The 17,566-nt window shown below is 34.7% G+C and overlaps 1 protein-coding gene across 1 annotated transcript in view; it reads right to left on the reverse strand.

The window, feature by feature from the left end:
• LOC150097598 (tRNA (guanosine(18)-2'-O)-methyltransferase TARBP1) overlaps positions 1–17,566 on the reverse strand; it is a 230,785-nt gene that overhangs the window by 75,283 nt on the left and 137,936 nt on the right. The window contains 3 exon segments of the mRNA XM_090406955.1: positions 4,344–4,412; positions 6,043–6,215; positions 13,744–13,911. Coding sequence (XP_090263081.1) covers positions 4,344–4,412; positions 6,043–6,215; positions 13,744–13,911 — 410 coding nt within the window.

The raw sequence follows: 17,566 nt of genomic DNA on the forward strand, positions 1-17,566 counted from the left end.
TAGCAAAAATTGCAAATACAACTCAGAGGTAATTGCTATGTTGAAGCGAACCTTGACATGTAAGGATAAGGAAGTAATTTTGCCTCTTTATAAGGCTTTGATAAGACCACACTTGGATTACTGTGCGCAGATTTGGTCTCCCGGGTTCCAAAGGGATAAAGCAGCTGTGGAAAGGGTGTGCAAAGAAGAGTTACAAAGATTATATCCGGATTATGGGATTTAGATTATGAGGACAGATTGCGAGTATGTGGATTGCAGACTATGGTTAACAGGAGAAAGAGGGGTGATATGATAGAGGTCTATAAACTTTTGAATGCATGTTATATGGCAGGCAGGGAGAAAACCCGGGGGCATCCATGGAAGTTAAGGTTGTTCTCAGTCAAGAAAGGGGTAAGAGGTAGGTTTTCCTCCCAGAGAACAGTGAGTGAGTGGAATAATTTGCCCTCAGATGTAGTGAGTGCATCTAGTGTAAATGAATTTAAGGGAAGGTATGATAGCTGGGTTGGGTAATTTACAGCCTCCCTCGATGAGTCCTTGACTCCCTGCAGGTCTCAGATAATAATAATAATAATAATAATATTAATAATATTAATTTGGCGGGGTGCTTAAGGGTCAAAGCTGTATAACTGAGAGGAGACCTCCACATAGCCTTTAAAGGAATGCGGAGAACCGACCAGGGCTTCTGACCTAATGTCCAATCCTCACCTTCTCTTGGTGCACCCTGTTGGGTATCTACTTGGATACTGAACAAACGAGGATGGGTTGGCAATTTGGGATTTAGCCGACCAAATTGTATTATTATTGGTTAAAACAAAATAAAAAATGATGGTACAACATGACAAAATTTCATGCCGGCTGGGGCGTCGCCCGGTTAAACAAGGCCCCCGTTGTTTTCGCCAGGGAACCAGGTCAAACAGCGAAAAGTCAGCTACTGGAACAAATCTGAAAACAAACCCCAACTCAACATCACCAGAGTTAAAGATCGGTACTATCAATATAAGAAGCCTGAATGGCAAAGAAATAGAGCAAGCTGAGGAATTAGATAAGTACCAGATCGATATAATAGGGGTGACTGAAACAAAAAAGACCAAAACTGGTGAAATCTTTCTGAGCAATAAATACAAAATGTCATATTCAGGCAATGACAATCAAGGAAAAGAAGGAGTAGAAAATAGTATTCAACACAAAATACGTGGCTAATCTTCTTGAATGGCAGTCAGTCTAAGTAGAGTAATGTGGGCAAATATGAGAATGGGGAACTGGACAATGAGACTTATTTGTGCCTATGGTCCCACAGAAGGTTCTACTAAGGTAGAAGTGGAGGAATTTTTTGAAGCTTTAGAGAAAGCAACTGACACAATGATAAAGGAAAAGTTGGTCCTTGTTGAGGATCTAAATAGCAGAGTAGGAAATGATTGTGAGACATACAAAAATATTTTGGGAAAATTTGGAGAAAAGAGCAAAGCTAATAATAATGGCAAATATCTGTTGGATTTCTGCTCAGGACATGGACTGGTTATTACTAACACCATGTTCCAGCATAAAAATGTGCACAAATTCACATGGAGAGAAGAGGCTAGAAATAAGAAAAGTCTCATTAACTATGTTATTGTTGATAGTGATGTTTTCTCCCTGGTGCAGGACACCAGAGTGTACAGAGGATTGGAAATTGGAAGTGATCACTATTTAGTCTTGAGTAGGATAAAATTTAATTTCATATTCAAAAGAATAACATGTAAGAAAGTTTTAAAGCGAATAAAAGTTGAGCAGCACTCAGATGTGAACTGTAGACTAAAATGCAGAAAGATTATTGAAGAAAAAATGAAAGCGTTTGAGAACAGGAACCAAACCTTGGAGATTCAGTGGCAAACTCTGAAGAAAACATTGATTGATTCTGCCAGAGAGGCATGTGGTGAGGTTGTCTGCAAGGATAAAAAAATCAGAACTCTCTGGTGGACACAGGAAGTTAAAGAGGCAGTGAAGGAAAAGAAGAAAGCATATCAAAAGTTCCTGTCAAATAAGTCAGCTTGTGCTCTTAGAGAATATAGAGACAAATGCAAGAATGCTAAACACTGTGTAAAACTAGCTAAACAAAAGTCATGGGAGGACTTTGGCAAGAATATAGAAAATAAATATCAAGAAGGTGGCAAAATATTCTGGAGATTGTTGAAGAAGCTTAGGAATGGAGGAAAGAGTGCTGTAAAAGGAGTTAGAGATGATAAAGGGGACATGAAAACGGGAGAAAAAGATATCCTTGAAGTATGGAGTAATTACTTTGAAAAACTGCTAAATGAGACAAGCAGTGATGACAGCACAGTGGTAAAAAACACTGACCAGGCATGCAGTCAGGAATACATATCCATACTTGAAGTAGAAAAAGCCATCAAAGGCTTGAAATGTGGAAAGGCAGCAGGAGTAGATGATATTCGACCAGAAATGCTGAAGTATGGTGGTATAAGAGTCTTACAGTTACTGCACTGTATAGTTCAGAAAGCCTGGACAGAGGGACGAATTCCTGATGATTGGAGTAGAGCTCTCATAGTACCCATATATAAAAAGGGAAATAAAACTGAATGTGAGAATTACAGAGGTATTTCCCTACTGAGTGTTCCTGGCAAGATCTATGCAAGTATACTTGAGAAACGGTTGAGAAGAATTGTGGAAGAAATCCAGCTTGGTGAAGAACAAGCTGGATTCAGGACAAATAGAGGCTGTCAGGATCAGATCTTCACTTTACGACAAATAGTCGAGAAAGCATGGGAATATAACAAAGATCTGTATTTAAGTTTTGTCGATTTGGAAAAGGCATATGACAATGTGCCAAGAGAAAAGCTATTCAATACACTGCAGTTATATGGTGTCAATGGGGCATTATATCAAGCAATACTTAGTCTTTATTTGAGTTGTAAGTCAGCAGTTAGAATTGAAGGAAGTACAGGAAGATGGTTTACTGTTAAATCTGGTGTGAGACAAGGATGTACATTATCCCCTCTGTTATTTATTATCTATATGGATCACATTATGAAGGAAAGTGGTATTAAACATGATATAAAATTGGAGATGTTAATGTCAGCTCTTTGCTTTATGTGGATGATGTAATACTTTTAAATAAATCCGCTACAAGTCTGCAAGATTCTCTGACTAAAGTGAATAGTTGTTGTAATAGATATGGTATGAAGGTCAGCAATAAAAAGACAAAGACAATGAAAATAGGCAGAATCATTGAAAATGTCAACTGTGTTGTGAATGGAGAACCTGTGGAACAAATAAAACATTTCAGCTACTTAGGCACGATTTTTACTGAAGATGGTAAATTAAATTTAGAAATAGACAACAGAATCAGCAAAGCTGGTATGGTAGGAAGTCAATTGAATAAATTCATATGGAATAAGAGAGAAATTAGCCAGAATACTAAATTAGCTATACACAAGACAGTGTTCAAACCAGTTTTAACTTATGTATCGGAGAGCTGGGTCAGAAGTAAAACACTTGACCAAAGACTGCAGATATGAGAGTCCTGAGAAAGATTAGAGGTGTGAACAGATGGCATCAATGGCAATATCATATTAAAAATGAGGATATTAGGAAAGAACTTGACATTGTCAGCATCCAGGAATGCGTTAGCAGAGCTAATCTCAGGTGGTATGGTCACTTAAACAGAATGGGCGAGGAAAGATTAGCAAAAGAAGTGTTTTCTGCCAGGTTGGCAGCAAAACGACCCAGAGGAAGACCAAGATATAGGTGGATTGATGCGGTACAAAGTGCCTTAGATGATAGAAATATAGGATCTGATAATGTTGGAGTCTTGACAAGTAACAGACTGATTTGGAGGAAAATTGTAGATAGGAAGTTAGTAATGGTGTAATTTTTTTCATGTAGTACTATCATATCCTGTACACCCCTTGAGGGTACATGGCAGGAATTTGATGATGATGATATTAATTTGGCAAAAAGTTTGGGAGATGGTCATGTTAATACCACAAATAGGTATAACTACTTTAAATCCAGTACTAAAGGATATCATGACAGGACCTTAGTTCTTTTTATCCATTATAATTTTGAATTGGTGCCAAAATAACTTGAGTGGTAGTGTGTGTACAGCAACATTTTTTTTTCTTTTGTATGTGCTTGAAGCATGATATTTTGTATGTGCTTCAAGCAAGTGAAATATCATAATCTTAATAAATTACCCTATTTATTTTATTTTTGCGATATTGGTAGCTAATTTAATACTATTTAATAATTAAAATGAAAATTACATCTATTATGCATAAAATTATTCATAAAACCTAAATATATACATGGGAGACAAAAGAATCCTAAACAAATATGGAAATTATTACCTATACTGCTCATTTATTGATATTAAATTTCCTTGTGCAATAACAAAGGCTTCTGCATCATTTATCACCCTGCAAAAAGAAACACTCTGGTGAACTTTTTTTTCATTTATACTATTATTAACAATATTATTAATCCTGAATAAGGTAAGAGGCATGAGCAAAGTAAAACATTTTACTAATTTATATCTCCAGTTATGAAAATAACAATACAAAAATATTCAAAAGGAAAAAGTTTAAATGATAAATGCAAAAAAGATTTGACAGTTTTGAAGTAAAATATCATTTTTTTTTTTCATCATATCCAATGCTGGACAAGCTTATAGCATTGCTGGATCTTGCCTCTTTTCATGTCAGAAACAGATAACACCAGCTTGTAGAGGACTTATGAAGTGTGTGTGTGTGTGTGTGTACATGTGCATGCATGTGCAAGGAGGGGGGATTATATTAATTAATAAGAATTGCAACCCATTTCACAAAGTTATACCAGATCAATGAAAAAAGACATCAAAGATATCAGAAGCAGAAAGAATTGTAATAGGAAGCTTACCGAGTTTCAACAATTTGAATGTTGATACTGGATACTACATCAATAAACTAACATCACATGCTGCAGAAAACCGCTTGAACTTTTAACTCTTAAAGTGAGCTGCAAAATGCAAATAATAATACAACTGATTACATAATAAAATTATAAAACAATAAGGAAAGGGAGTGGTGGCAAACCATGAACGGAATGGTCACATGGGTATAATATTCTCCAAAATTTCCAGAATTAAAGGAATAAACATTAATATTTAAATCTGAAATTATCTCTACAAAACATCCTATAAAACATGAGATCTGAGCTCTTGATGTCAATAAAATTGTTCATAAGCATACCTGTTGACTATAAGGAATTGACAAATCTTGGATTTTGTTGTGGCTCAAGTAATGCATAACATCAACAAGAAAACAATATACAGACTGATGTTCTTGATCCTATAACAATTCCCACTGATTCAGTGGGAATTGTTACAGGGTCAGTTAATGGAAAGTTCTATATTTTGAAGGTCAGATAATTGAGGAATTACCATATTAATGATGCACAAGCTGTGGCTAATCAGTGTTTATTTGAAAATTCTATCTTGTTGTAAAGCAATTGCTAGTTTGAACAATTAAATGGCAATATTTATTTTGTTGTATTAATTTATTTCTTTATACCTGTTTGTCATCTTTTACAGCTATGCTTAATGGTTGAGCTTATAATGTATAGGTCCAAGTATTCATGTGCAGACTAATTTATAAATTAGTCTGCAAAAAGCTATGTGAATAACTGTAGATGATTAGTTATACAAAAATAAATTTAGTTAATTTCTTTTCATACATTTCCTCACAGCAGATTTTCTCAATTCAATTTCTGACATTTTTAAATCTAGTGTACCTTCAAATTAAACAATCTTGAAATTTGATTAATGCAAACAAGAATGAATGACATGAAAGTTGTTCTTTCTTGGTTTTAATGGCTTACATGTACCTAACTTGAAATAAACTAAATTTAATGTTTATATATATATATATATATTAAAAAAAAAATAATAATTAGATATATACATAAACATTATGTTAGTTCATGGCATTGTCCAGTATAAAAATAAACACATTTAGTAAGTATACTTTATGGATAACATGAAACAATGTTCAGAAGCTACATATTGCTCACCTCTGGTCTTTCCTGTATACTGGTCCAAAAAGCAAGGCATTACATAAGATACTGATATGATTCAGTATAGACTTGAAATGGACTTCTTGTTTCCATAAAGAAAAGGTGTGCTCTATCAACATATTGAAAATTCCTGTACTAGTTTCTCCTAACTTATGAAGCTCTTTAGCATACTAGGAATATATAAAATATAATATATCATATTTCTGAGACATTACAAAATTATTGAACATTAGTTTCAAACTTGAAATTAATTCTAGTCGTCTGAAATAATATATACAATGAAGATAATACATTACTGTTTATTAATGGAATTTATATGAATGGAAAACATCAAAGACCAAAGTAACTACAGCCATATCTGTCTATTAGCACACACACACACATAAAATATTCGCCAGAATCATCCTAAACTGAATACAAACCTTCATCAATGAAAATAGCTGCAAAGAACAGGCTGGTTTCAAAGAAAGCTTTTCAATAATAGATCACATTCAAACTATTACTCAGCTAACAGAAAGATGCAGAGAATACCAGATCCCACTTTTCAACCACCCGATTAAAATTAACTTAAGTAGAGGAGTACATCAGGGTGATGTCTTATCACCTAATCTTTTCACATCTACTCTGGACAGCATCATCCAAAAAATTGACATGAAAGATAGAATAAACATTGATGGTGAAATATTAAATATCCTATTATTTGCCGATGATGTGGTATTAATATCTCACTCACCCAAACTCTTAGAATTAATGCTGAATAACATAAGCCAAAACTGCCAAAAAATTGGATTGGAAATACACCCTGACAAAACAAGATGGATGAAAAACTAATACTGTAAATATCATACAATCACTCTAGAATCTCACACCATCGAAAAAGTTGAAGAATACATCTACCTCGGCCAGTCCATAAAAATGAATAATGATATATCAAATGAAATAGCAAAGAGAAAAAGAGCTGCTTGGATAGCCTTCAACAAAATAAAATCAACAATTACCAACCAAAACATAGATATAGACATAAGAGCCCATCTTTTCAATAGTCACATCTCACCAGCATTAACCTATGGCAGTGAAACATAGAACACAACTTTAAAAGAAGAACAAAGCTTAATAACAACTCAACGTGCAATAGAAAGAAGAATATGCAATATAAACAAAATAGACCACGTAAGACACACAGAAATCAGGAAGAAGTCTGGACTCACAGATATAATAAAAACAATCTACGACAGCAAAAGAAGATGAGCAGGACATCTCACCAGAATGAGAGACAACAGATGGACAGTCAGAGTTACAAACTGGTATCCGAGAGATACCAAAAGGAAACCTGGAAGACCAGCCTTAAGGTGGGAAGACCCAATGATTAAGAAAGTTGGAAGAAAATGGAGAAGAAAGGCCGGAATAGCTGGACTCTTTACGACCTGCAGTCATGGAGAAATCTTGACTGAAACCACAGGTCCATCAAGGTAATGGAATTTAACAAAAAATTAATGATATCCTGGATTAAATAAACATTACTTAAAAAAAGTAAACAATTTATAAAATAAATTATTTGATTAGTAAGCTAATCTATAATGCCATATGTTATAAAGCATTCAATTAGAATAGCAGACAATACAGATAGAACTTTAAATTTTTTATTATTCTACAAAAATCGCATTGCATGACAATGTGTATGCAAAACACATGCACTACCATGCAAATAATGAAACTAATACTGCAGGAGTATTATTCCTATTTTAGTATTACTCCAAACATGCCTAGCAAAAAAAAAAGAGTAGCAGATCAGATGGGAGCAATTCAAATAAATATACATATATATATATATATATATATATACATATATATATATATATATATATATGAGGGCAGTCTGAAAAGTTCTCAGTCTCAACCACAGATGGCAACACTATCAGCAAGATTTTTTTTTTCTAAGTTGGTATATCTCTCATAAGCATCCATGTGAAATTGCAAGTTATTCTATCAAGTAGTTTGTTTTATACAGCTGTCTAAAGTAAAAGTGTTGTCTATATTCATTGGAATGGATAAAATTGAGCCTGCAGTTATAAAATTCTTTGTAAAAGAAGGTTTAACGGCAAAAGAAATTCATTCAAAGTTCATGGGCATTCTTCTCCTTCATTTTCGACAATTAAGAAATGGGCTGCCGAGTTTAAACGTGACCGTACCAGCCTTGAAGATGATCCATGTGAAGGATGTCCAAAAAGTGTAACAACACCAGAAATCATTGATCAAGTGCACGATATGGTATTGGATGACCAGCAAGTCAAAGTGCATGAAATTGCTGAGACGATAGGCATTTCAAAAGAATGTGTAGGATATAATTTGCATGAAGAATTGCATATGAAAAAGCTTTGCGCAAGATGCGCTTGCTCACAGCATATCAAAAATGCACTCGTGTGAAAATCTCCGAATAGTACTTGGAGCGTTTTAACAAGAATAAAAATTATTTTGTGCATCAATATATTACTATGGATGAGACTTGGATTCACCATTACACACCAGAATCCAAACAGCAGTCAAAACAGTAGACAGAAGCTGGTTGTTCAGCAGCAAAGAAGACAAAGTCAGTTCCATCAACAGGAAAGGTCATGACATCGGTGTTTTGGGAGGCCAAAGGCATTTGGTTTATTAAATACCTTAAAAAAGGGTAAAACAATAACTGGGAATATTATTCCAATCTTTTAACCAGACCAGATGAAAAAATTCATGAGAAAAGACCCAGTTTGCTAAAGAAAATAATCATCTTTCATCAGGACAATGCACCTGCCCATAAAGGTGTTTAGGAAATGGGAAAATTAAGGGATCTGCACTATGAATTGCTGGAACATCCGCCCTATTCCACAGATTTGGCTCCCTCTGACTTCCATCTCTTCCAAAAACTAAAACTCTTCCTCAGCTGATCAGCGTTTTTCTTCAAATCAAGAGGTGATTGCAGCTGTAGAGGTATTTTGCAGATCTTACTGAGAACCACTACAGGGACAGGATAACGGTGCTGGAGCATCACTGAAATAAATATATTAGTCTTAAGGGAAATTATGTTGATAAATAAAAATAATTTTGAAATTATAAATTCGTTTATTCATTGTTAGGCCGAGAACTTTTCAGACCACCCTCATATGATCCTCACAAATCAGAGTCACCTTCTCTTTGTTCTCCTCTCCAATCCCACTCACCTCCACATGGTGAACCCCAGAACCTGAAAACCAAGTGGACATTTGAAGACCTTAAGGTGAAAGCCCTACTGTAAAACTAAGACTCAGCCCAGCAATATGGTATCTTTAAAGCAGTAACATAGGTTTCACTGAGCTTAGTTACCTATGCCATTTTTAGCCAATGGCTCTATCCCCCTGTAAAACAGATAAAGTATACTACTCCTCCCATGGTACAGCACATAAGATCATAATGCATCCCTTATATCTGCAAAGACTATCAAAATGCTATATAAACATGATCTTTAAATCACCTTTAAACTGTTAAATTAATAGTCCTCACCAGTGCTCCTAAGAACAAATTCTATTCTTCAATATATCCAAGAGTGTATAAAGCATCCTGGCCTACTTTGGACAAACAAGAAGGCCTTTTAATATCATCATCATCATCATCAAATTCCTGACATGTACCCTTAAGGGGTGTACAGGATATGATAGTACTACATGAAAAATTTACACCATTACTAACTTTCTATCTACAATTTTCCTCCAAATCAGTCTATTACTTGTCAAGACTCCATTATCATTATCAGATCTTGTATTTCTATCGTCTAAGTCACATTGTACCGTATCAATCCACCTTTATCTTGGTCTTCCTCTGAGTTGTTTTCCTGCCAACCTGGCAGAGAACACTTGCTTTGCTAATCTTTCCTCGCCCATTCTGTTTAAGTGAGTGACCATACCACATGAGATTAGCTCTGCTAATGCATTTCTGGATGTTGACAATCTCTAGTTCTTTCCTGATATCCTCGTTTTTAATATGATATTGCCATTAATGCCATCTGTTCACGCCTCTAATCTTTCTCAGGACTCTCATATCTGCGGTCACTAAGTCTTTGGTCAAGTGTTTTACTTCTAACCCAGCTCTCAAATCCATAAGTTAAAACTGGTTTGAACACTGTCTTGTATACAGCTAATTTAATGTTCTGACTAATTTCTCTTTTATTCCATATGAATTTATTCAATTGACTTCCTACCATACCAGCTTTGTTGATTCTGTTGTCTATTTCCATATTTAATTTACCATCTTCACTAAAAATCGTGCCTAAGTAGCTGAAATGTTTTACTTGTTCCACAGGTTCTCCATTCACAACACAGTTGACATTTTCAATGATTCTGCCTATTTTCATTGTCTTTGTCTTTTTAATGCTGACCTTCATATCATATCTATTACAACAGTTATTCAATTTAGTCAGCGAATCTTGCAAACTTGTAGTGGATTTATTTAGAAGTATAACATCGTCTGCATAAAGCAAAGAGTTGACATTAACATCTCCAATTCTGATATCATGTTTAATACCACTTTCCTTCATAATGTGATCCATATAGATAACGAATAACAGAGGGGATAATGTACATCCTTGTCTCACACCAGATTTAACATTAAACCATCTCCCTGTACTTACTTCAATTCTAACTTACAACTTACAACTCAAATACAGACTAAGTATTGCTTGATATAATGCCCCATCGACACCATATAACTGTAGCGTATTGAATAGCTTCTCTCTTGGCACCTTGTCATATGCCTTTTCCAAATCGACAAAACTTAAATACAGATCTTTGTTATATTCCCATGCTTTCTTGACTATTTGTCACAAAGTGAAGATCTGATCCTGACAGCTTCTATTTGGCCTGAATCCAGCTTGTTCTTCACGAAGCTTTTCTTCCACAATTCTTCTCAAACATTTCTCAAGTATACTTGCATAGATCTTGCCAGGAACACTCAGTAGGGAAATACCTCTGTAATTCTCACATTCGGTTTTATTTCCCTTTTTATATATGGGCACTATTAGAGCTCTACTCCAATCATCAGGAATTTGTCCTTCTGCCCAGGCTTTCTGAACTATGCAGTGCAGCCACTGCAAGACTCTTATACCACCATACTTCAGCATTTCTGGTCGAATATCATCTACTCCTGCTGGCTTTCCACATTTCAAGCCTTTGATGGCTTTTTTTACTTCAAGTATAGATATGTATTCCTGACTGCATGCCTGGTCAGTGCTTTTTATCACTGTGCTGTCATCACTGCTTGTTTCATTTAGCAAATTTTCAAAGTAATTACTCCATACTTCAAGGATATCTTTTTCTCCAGTTTTCATCTCACCTTTATCATCTCTAACTCCTTTTACAGCGCTCTTTCCTCCATTCCTAAGCTTCTTCAACAACCTCCAGAATATTCTGCCTCCTTCTTGATATTTATTTTCTATGTTCTTGCCAAAGTCCTCCCATGACTTTTGTTTAGCTAGTTTTACACACTGTTTAGCTTTCTTACATTTGTCTCTGTATTCTCTAAGAGCACAAGCTGACTTATTTGCCAGGAACTTTTGATATGCTTTCTTCTTTTCCTTCACTGCCTCTTTAACTTCCTGTGTCCACCATGTAGTTCTAATTTTTCTATCCTTGCAGACAATTTCACCACATGCCTCTCTAGCTGAATCAATCAGGGTTTTCTTCAAGGCTTGCCACTGAATCTCCAAGGTTTGGTTCCTGTTCTCAAACTCTTTCATTTTTTCTTCAATAATCTTTGTGTATTTTAGTCTACAGTTCACATCTGAGAGCTGTTCAACTTTTATTCGCTTTAAAACTTTCTTATATGTCATTCTTTTCAATATGAAATTCAATTTTATTCTGCTCAAGACTAAATAGTGATCACTTCCAACTTCAAATCCCCTGTACACTATGGTGTCCTGCACCAGGGAGAAAACATCACTATCAACAATAACATAGTCAATGAGACTTTTCTTATTCCTTGCCTCCTCTCTCCATGTGAATTGGTGCACATTTTTATGTTGGAACATGGTGTTAGTAATAACCAGTCCATGTCCTGAGCAGAAATCCAACAGATAATTGCCATTATTATTAATTTTCCCAAAATATTTTTGTATGTCTGACAATCATTTCCTACTCTGCTATTCAGATCCCCAACAAGGACCAACTTTTCCTTTTTTATTGTGTCAGTTGCTTTCTCTAAAGCCTCAAAAAATTCCTCCACTTCTACCTTAGTAGAACCTTCTGTGGGACCATAGGCACAAATAAGTCTCATTGTCCAGTTCCCCATTCTCATATTTGCCCACATTACTCTACTTGAGACAGCCTGCCATTCAAGAAGATTAGCTTCGTATTTTGTGTTGAATACTATGGCTACACCTTCTTTTCCTTGACTGTCATTGCCTGAATATAACATTTTGTTTTTATTGCTCAGAAAGATCTCACCAGTTTTTGTCTTTTTTGTTTCAGTCACCCCTATTATGTCGATCTGGTACTTATCTAATTCCTCAGCTAGCTCCATTTCTTTGCCATTCAGGCTTCTTATGTTGATAGTACCGATCTTTAACTCTGGTGATGTTGAGTTGGGGTGTGTTTTCAGATTTGTTCTTTGGACTTTTAATATCTTAATACTATTTTAATATCTGCTTCAAAGAATATAAATAATACATATGCTACCATCTTTATGGCAACTCAGGACTAGCAGACCTTTATAATGGACAATGCCAGCGCCAGATTAAATAGAAGAAAACAACGGTATTACATAGAAGCATTACAAATCTGAAAGCCTATTTTTTAAGTCAACATTAGCAATGAAGCGCTCCCCTAATCTCAATAAGTATAGCTGCGATAATCTTCCTAACATGTGTAAGACAGTTATTTTAAAGCCATCTTCAGCCAAACTGCTTTGGGAAAATTATATACCTATTCATATAAAATGAATATCAGACTTTACTTCTCCCTTTTTAGGCTAAAATTTAAATGTTCCAACCAGTTATTTCATTGCAGTGCCTTGTGTTTTTATGCCTTGAAGATGTGGATTTGGAATACAGCAGAATATAAGTAGCTTAAGAAATTTACATAGTTTATTTTGTTCTGGTAATAGTGTTGCGAGTTAGTACCAATAAATTCTAGAATAGATAACAGCCAACCTAAGCTTTGCTGTGCAAGTAAATGGAGCTGAGAAGATTGTAAGTGGAAACTGACTTCACTATATGAGCATCATGAGATTATACATAATCAAGTAAAAATATGGAGCATTTAGGATGCGTTTTCTGTAAAGTAAATTTATTTTAAAGTATTATCTTACTTTTGACTGTTCTTTAACACAGAAGCTAAAAGTGACAAACCTAGCATTAAGGCATACTTTGCAGAGTGTAATTACAGTAAGATTATTTACTAGTTAAACCTGAAAATTCCTCAAGTATTACCATTGAATTTAGTTTAAATTGGTGTACCATTTAGTGGCTGGTTTATAGATTCATTTCAAAGACGTACTCTCAAAATGGAAGAAGGACGCTGAGCTCCATTCCATCCTCAAAAGACTACATTTGTATCCCCTTAGTGAAGAATGAGGGAATGGGGGGGGGAAGGAGCTTAAGCTTTGCTCTGGAGGAAGAACAAGGCAAAACAATGTAATCACATCATGCCACATTATGAAAATTAGTAAAGAATAATAAATAACAACGATACTAACCTTAATAATATACTTAGAGAATGGTGATTCCATAACTGCTGGCTGAAATGCCATGTGAATGAAGGCCCTCAGAGTAGATCTGAACAAGTCACTTTTACGAAGCTCCAAACAAAACTTCCAACTTTCGTCAACACACTCCATACATAGGTCCTCATTTATGCTAAGCATCTGATTAAAAGACACAAACATGCTTAATTTAATAATTTGCTTTTAATTGCATATTGCATCTGATTAAAACTATAAGCATATTTACATAAAATAATGTTAAATGATAGCTTGTCATGCAGTTAGAACAATTTGGATTCTTTGAATGAAATGACCAAGGATTTGAATCCTGCTAATGAAAGGAACATTTAGATGTCTTTACAATAGAAGATGACAACATATAGTCTCATACAAATCTTGTAGATTTTTTCAACAAAAACTCAGGTTTCTGGGTGAAAAATAAGCCTAACTGGCCTCTGAAATGACCAAGGATTTGAATCCTGCTAATGAAAGGAACATTTAGATGTCTTTTCAATAGAAGATGACAACATATAGTCTCATACAAATCTTGTAGATTTTTTCAACAAAAACTCAGGTTTCTGGGTGAAAAATAAGCCTAACTGGCCTTCTCTAATAAAAAAAAAATTTAAGAAAGCCAAATTAGTTGATGATAACACGATATTCAGGTCTGACATGATATAAGAAAAAAAAATCATGCTGAGAATATTAAATGATAAACATTACTATTTCTGGGTAACTTATGTGTCAAAATTAAATAACAGAAGATGTCAACAGAGCCTGTAAAGTATATAAAGAACTGACCAGAACCTCGGATCCATTCCCCAAGCCTTAATCTTTCCATGGTGCATCTTCATAGAAAGTATCCACCTGGATATTAAATAAACAAGAATGGGCTAGCAATTTGGGACTTAGCTGATAAGATTGCATTCTATACTGACTGGTATAATGTAATGAAAAATCATACCAGCTGGGATACTATCCAATTAAACAAGGCCTTTTCTGCTTTATTCAGGGAAACCAGACAATTATCTATCTATGATAGTACATATTCAAAGTGAAAACAAAGAATCAGTTTAATAACATTTAATTAAAATAAAAACAAAAAATGGTGTGAACATAAAATTAGATCTGAATTACAGAAGTTCAACATAACACTTGGTTAAAGAGCAAGCAACACATGTCAGAAACAATGTGATATCACAACTATTAATTCACTTAACTTGAAAGATATAAAATAATAATAATTAATTAAACTAGTTCAAGATCACAATTTCCAAAACTTTTGGAATGGTTAACCATCTTCATCTGCATCATTATGATTAACCACAAGATCACAATTTCCAAAACTTTTGGAATGGTTAACCATCTTCATCTGCATCATTATGATTAACCACAAAGGTACAGAGGAGCCTTTTCATGAGCACTCTTTGAATAGCTGTTCATAGTGTTCATGAAAAGGCTCCTGTACTGTAAATTAACCTGATATTACACCAAAAGATTTGTCTGGTTTCAGCATCATTATTAGACAAAAAATGACTAATAATGATGACGAGTACCATTCAACCTTTCTTCAAAATAATCTTTTATGCCTTCTACTAAGGACAATTAGCCTTTCCTGTGTGTGGCACTTAACATATATATATATTATGCAGACAGGAAAGGCTAATTGTCCTTAGTGGAAGGCATAAAAGATTATTTTGAAGAAAGGTTGAATGGTACTCATCATCATTATTAGTCATTTTTTGTCTGCTGCTGGACAAAGGCCTCCTGCAAAAGTTCTCCATTCATTCCTGTCTTGAGCCTTTCTGTGCCACTGAGTTCCTGCCATCTCTTTAATCTCATCCTCCCACTGTCTCTTTGGTCTTTCTGTGGCTCTCTTTCCATATTTAGGATACCATTCTGATATCAATTTTGTCCATTTTTCAGGGTTACTTCTTGCAATATGACCTGCCCATCGCTATTTGGATCTATTAATGGCTGTTATAATCTGTCTCACTGTAATCTGAGCTCTGACCCAAGTATTGCGCTTTCTATCTAGAATGGTAATACCAAGTAATGAATGATCTTTCCATTATCCTTTGGGCAATCCTCAACTTGTTGGCAAATTTTTTTTTAGTCAAAGTCCATGTTTCACTTCCATATGTCATGACCAGAAGTATATAACTGTCAAACATAGATTGGGATGTTTCCCTTGAGAGCTTCATTGTATTTTCCACAGTCTATCCAACAAAGATGAATTCTACATATAATTTTTTTTTTTTTACGGTCACCCTTTACTGTGATATTTTGTCCTAGGTAAATATAAGAGGTTACTATATCAATTTCCTGGTGTTCCATTTGTACTGGCTTCTTGGTAATATATTTATTATACATTATTTTTGTTTTGTCTTTGTTTATATTTAATCCTTTCTTTTTACTTTCTGCATTCAATTCAGTGATCATTTGTCAAAATTCTTCTGCAGAGTTTCCTAAGAGAACAATACCACCAGCAAAATCGTAGATGATTTATTCTTTCCCATTTGCCATAATTCCTCTATTTTTCTAATCCAGGTTTTTAAAAATTTCTTCTAGAGCTGCTGTAAGTAATTTTGACAAAATGGCATCTCCCTGTCAAACTTCCTTTTTTATCCTTTCTTTTAGTGTTGCACGGTGATCAGCATCATTTTAGAAATTATGGACTTTACAACCGTATTATAAATAACTATTTTAATTTCCCGACATTTCGACCTTCATATTAAGGTCATCATCTGGAGTATATACAAATATACAAGGACAAGCTGAGTTATATTACCCATTCTATTGGCATGACCTCTAGTGGGAAAAAAAAAATATATATATATATATATATATATAGATAAAATTACAAATTAATTAATTATTTAGAAACCACATCAAAGCTAAATTCTATTTAAGATAACATGAGAAAAACATTGTAATGCTAAAATTACATTTTAGCATTACAATTGTTATATTAGATTTAGGATTCTGGATTATCTACAGTCCTGTTTATAGTTAACTCTTAGGGAGAAAGGTTCTGTGGGTAGAATATGTGCCTTCCATATGCTTGGGATTTTTAGACCATCATTATTGTTCAGATTGGGGTGGTTGATAAGAATCTCATAGGCTTCCTTAAATTTGCATTCATACCATGCTTTGGTGTGATGTAAACAACTGGTGCTTTTCCACTCAATTCAATTTGATGATTCAATTCAATACAATCAATTTGATGTCTCTGCCCTCTTTACGAATGTCCCAATCAATGACACAATCCTTCTTTTACAGAACAAATTCCCTCCAGATATCACGGTGCTCTTTGCGCATGCATTACGTTCTGGTTATTTTGTATGGCAAAACGCTTTCTACCTACAAAAAGAAGGCACAGCCATGGGCTCGCTATTATCCTCTCCCCTACTGCTAACTTTTATATGGAACATTTTGAGCAACATGCTCTAGATTCCTCTCCATTAAAACCCAAAGTTTGGCTTAGATACATTGACGATGTTTTCACGATATGGCCCCATGGCTGCCAGACACCATACATTTTCCTTAGCCACCTAAACAAACAACACAAATGCATACAGTTCGCAATTGTGATTGAAAAAAACACTTCCGTTTCTAGATAAACTTGTCACACTCTTCCTTCTGACAGTCTTTCCTTCACTGTTTACTGGAAACCGACACATACTGGCCAATATATATACATAAACTCCTACCACAACCCAACACAAAAACTAGGTGTCATTATACTCTAAAAAACAGGGCTTTGAAGATCTGCTCCAATGAACAAGTGCTGAAAGACGAATTTAAAGTTATCAGC

Source organism: Typopeltis vanoorti, chromosome 17, assembly GCF_054136105.1.
Source record: "Typopeltis vanoorti isolate ZY-2024b chromosome 17, IOZ_Tvanoo_1.0, whole genome shotgun sequence".
NCBI lineage: Eukaryota > Metazoa > Arthropoda > Arachnida > Uropygi > Thelyphonidae > Typopeltis > Typopeltis vanoorti.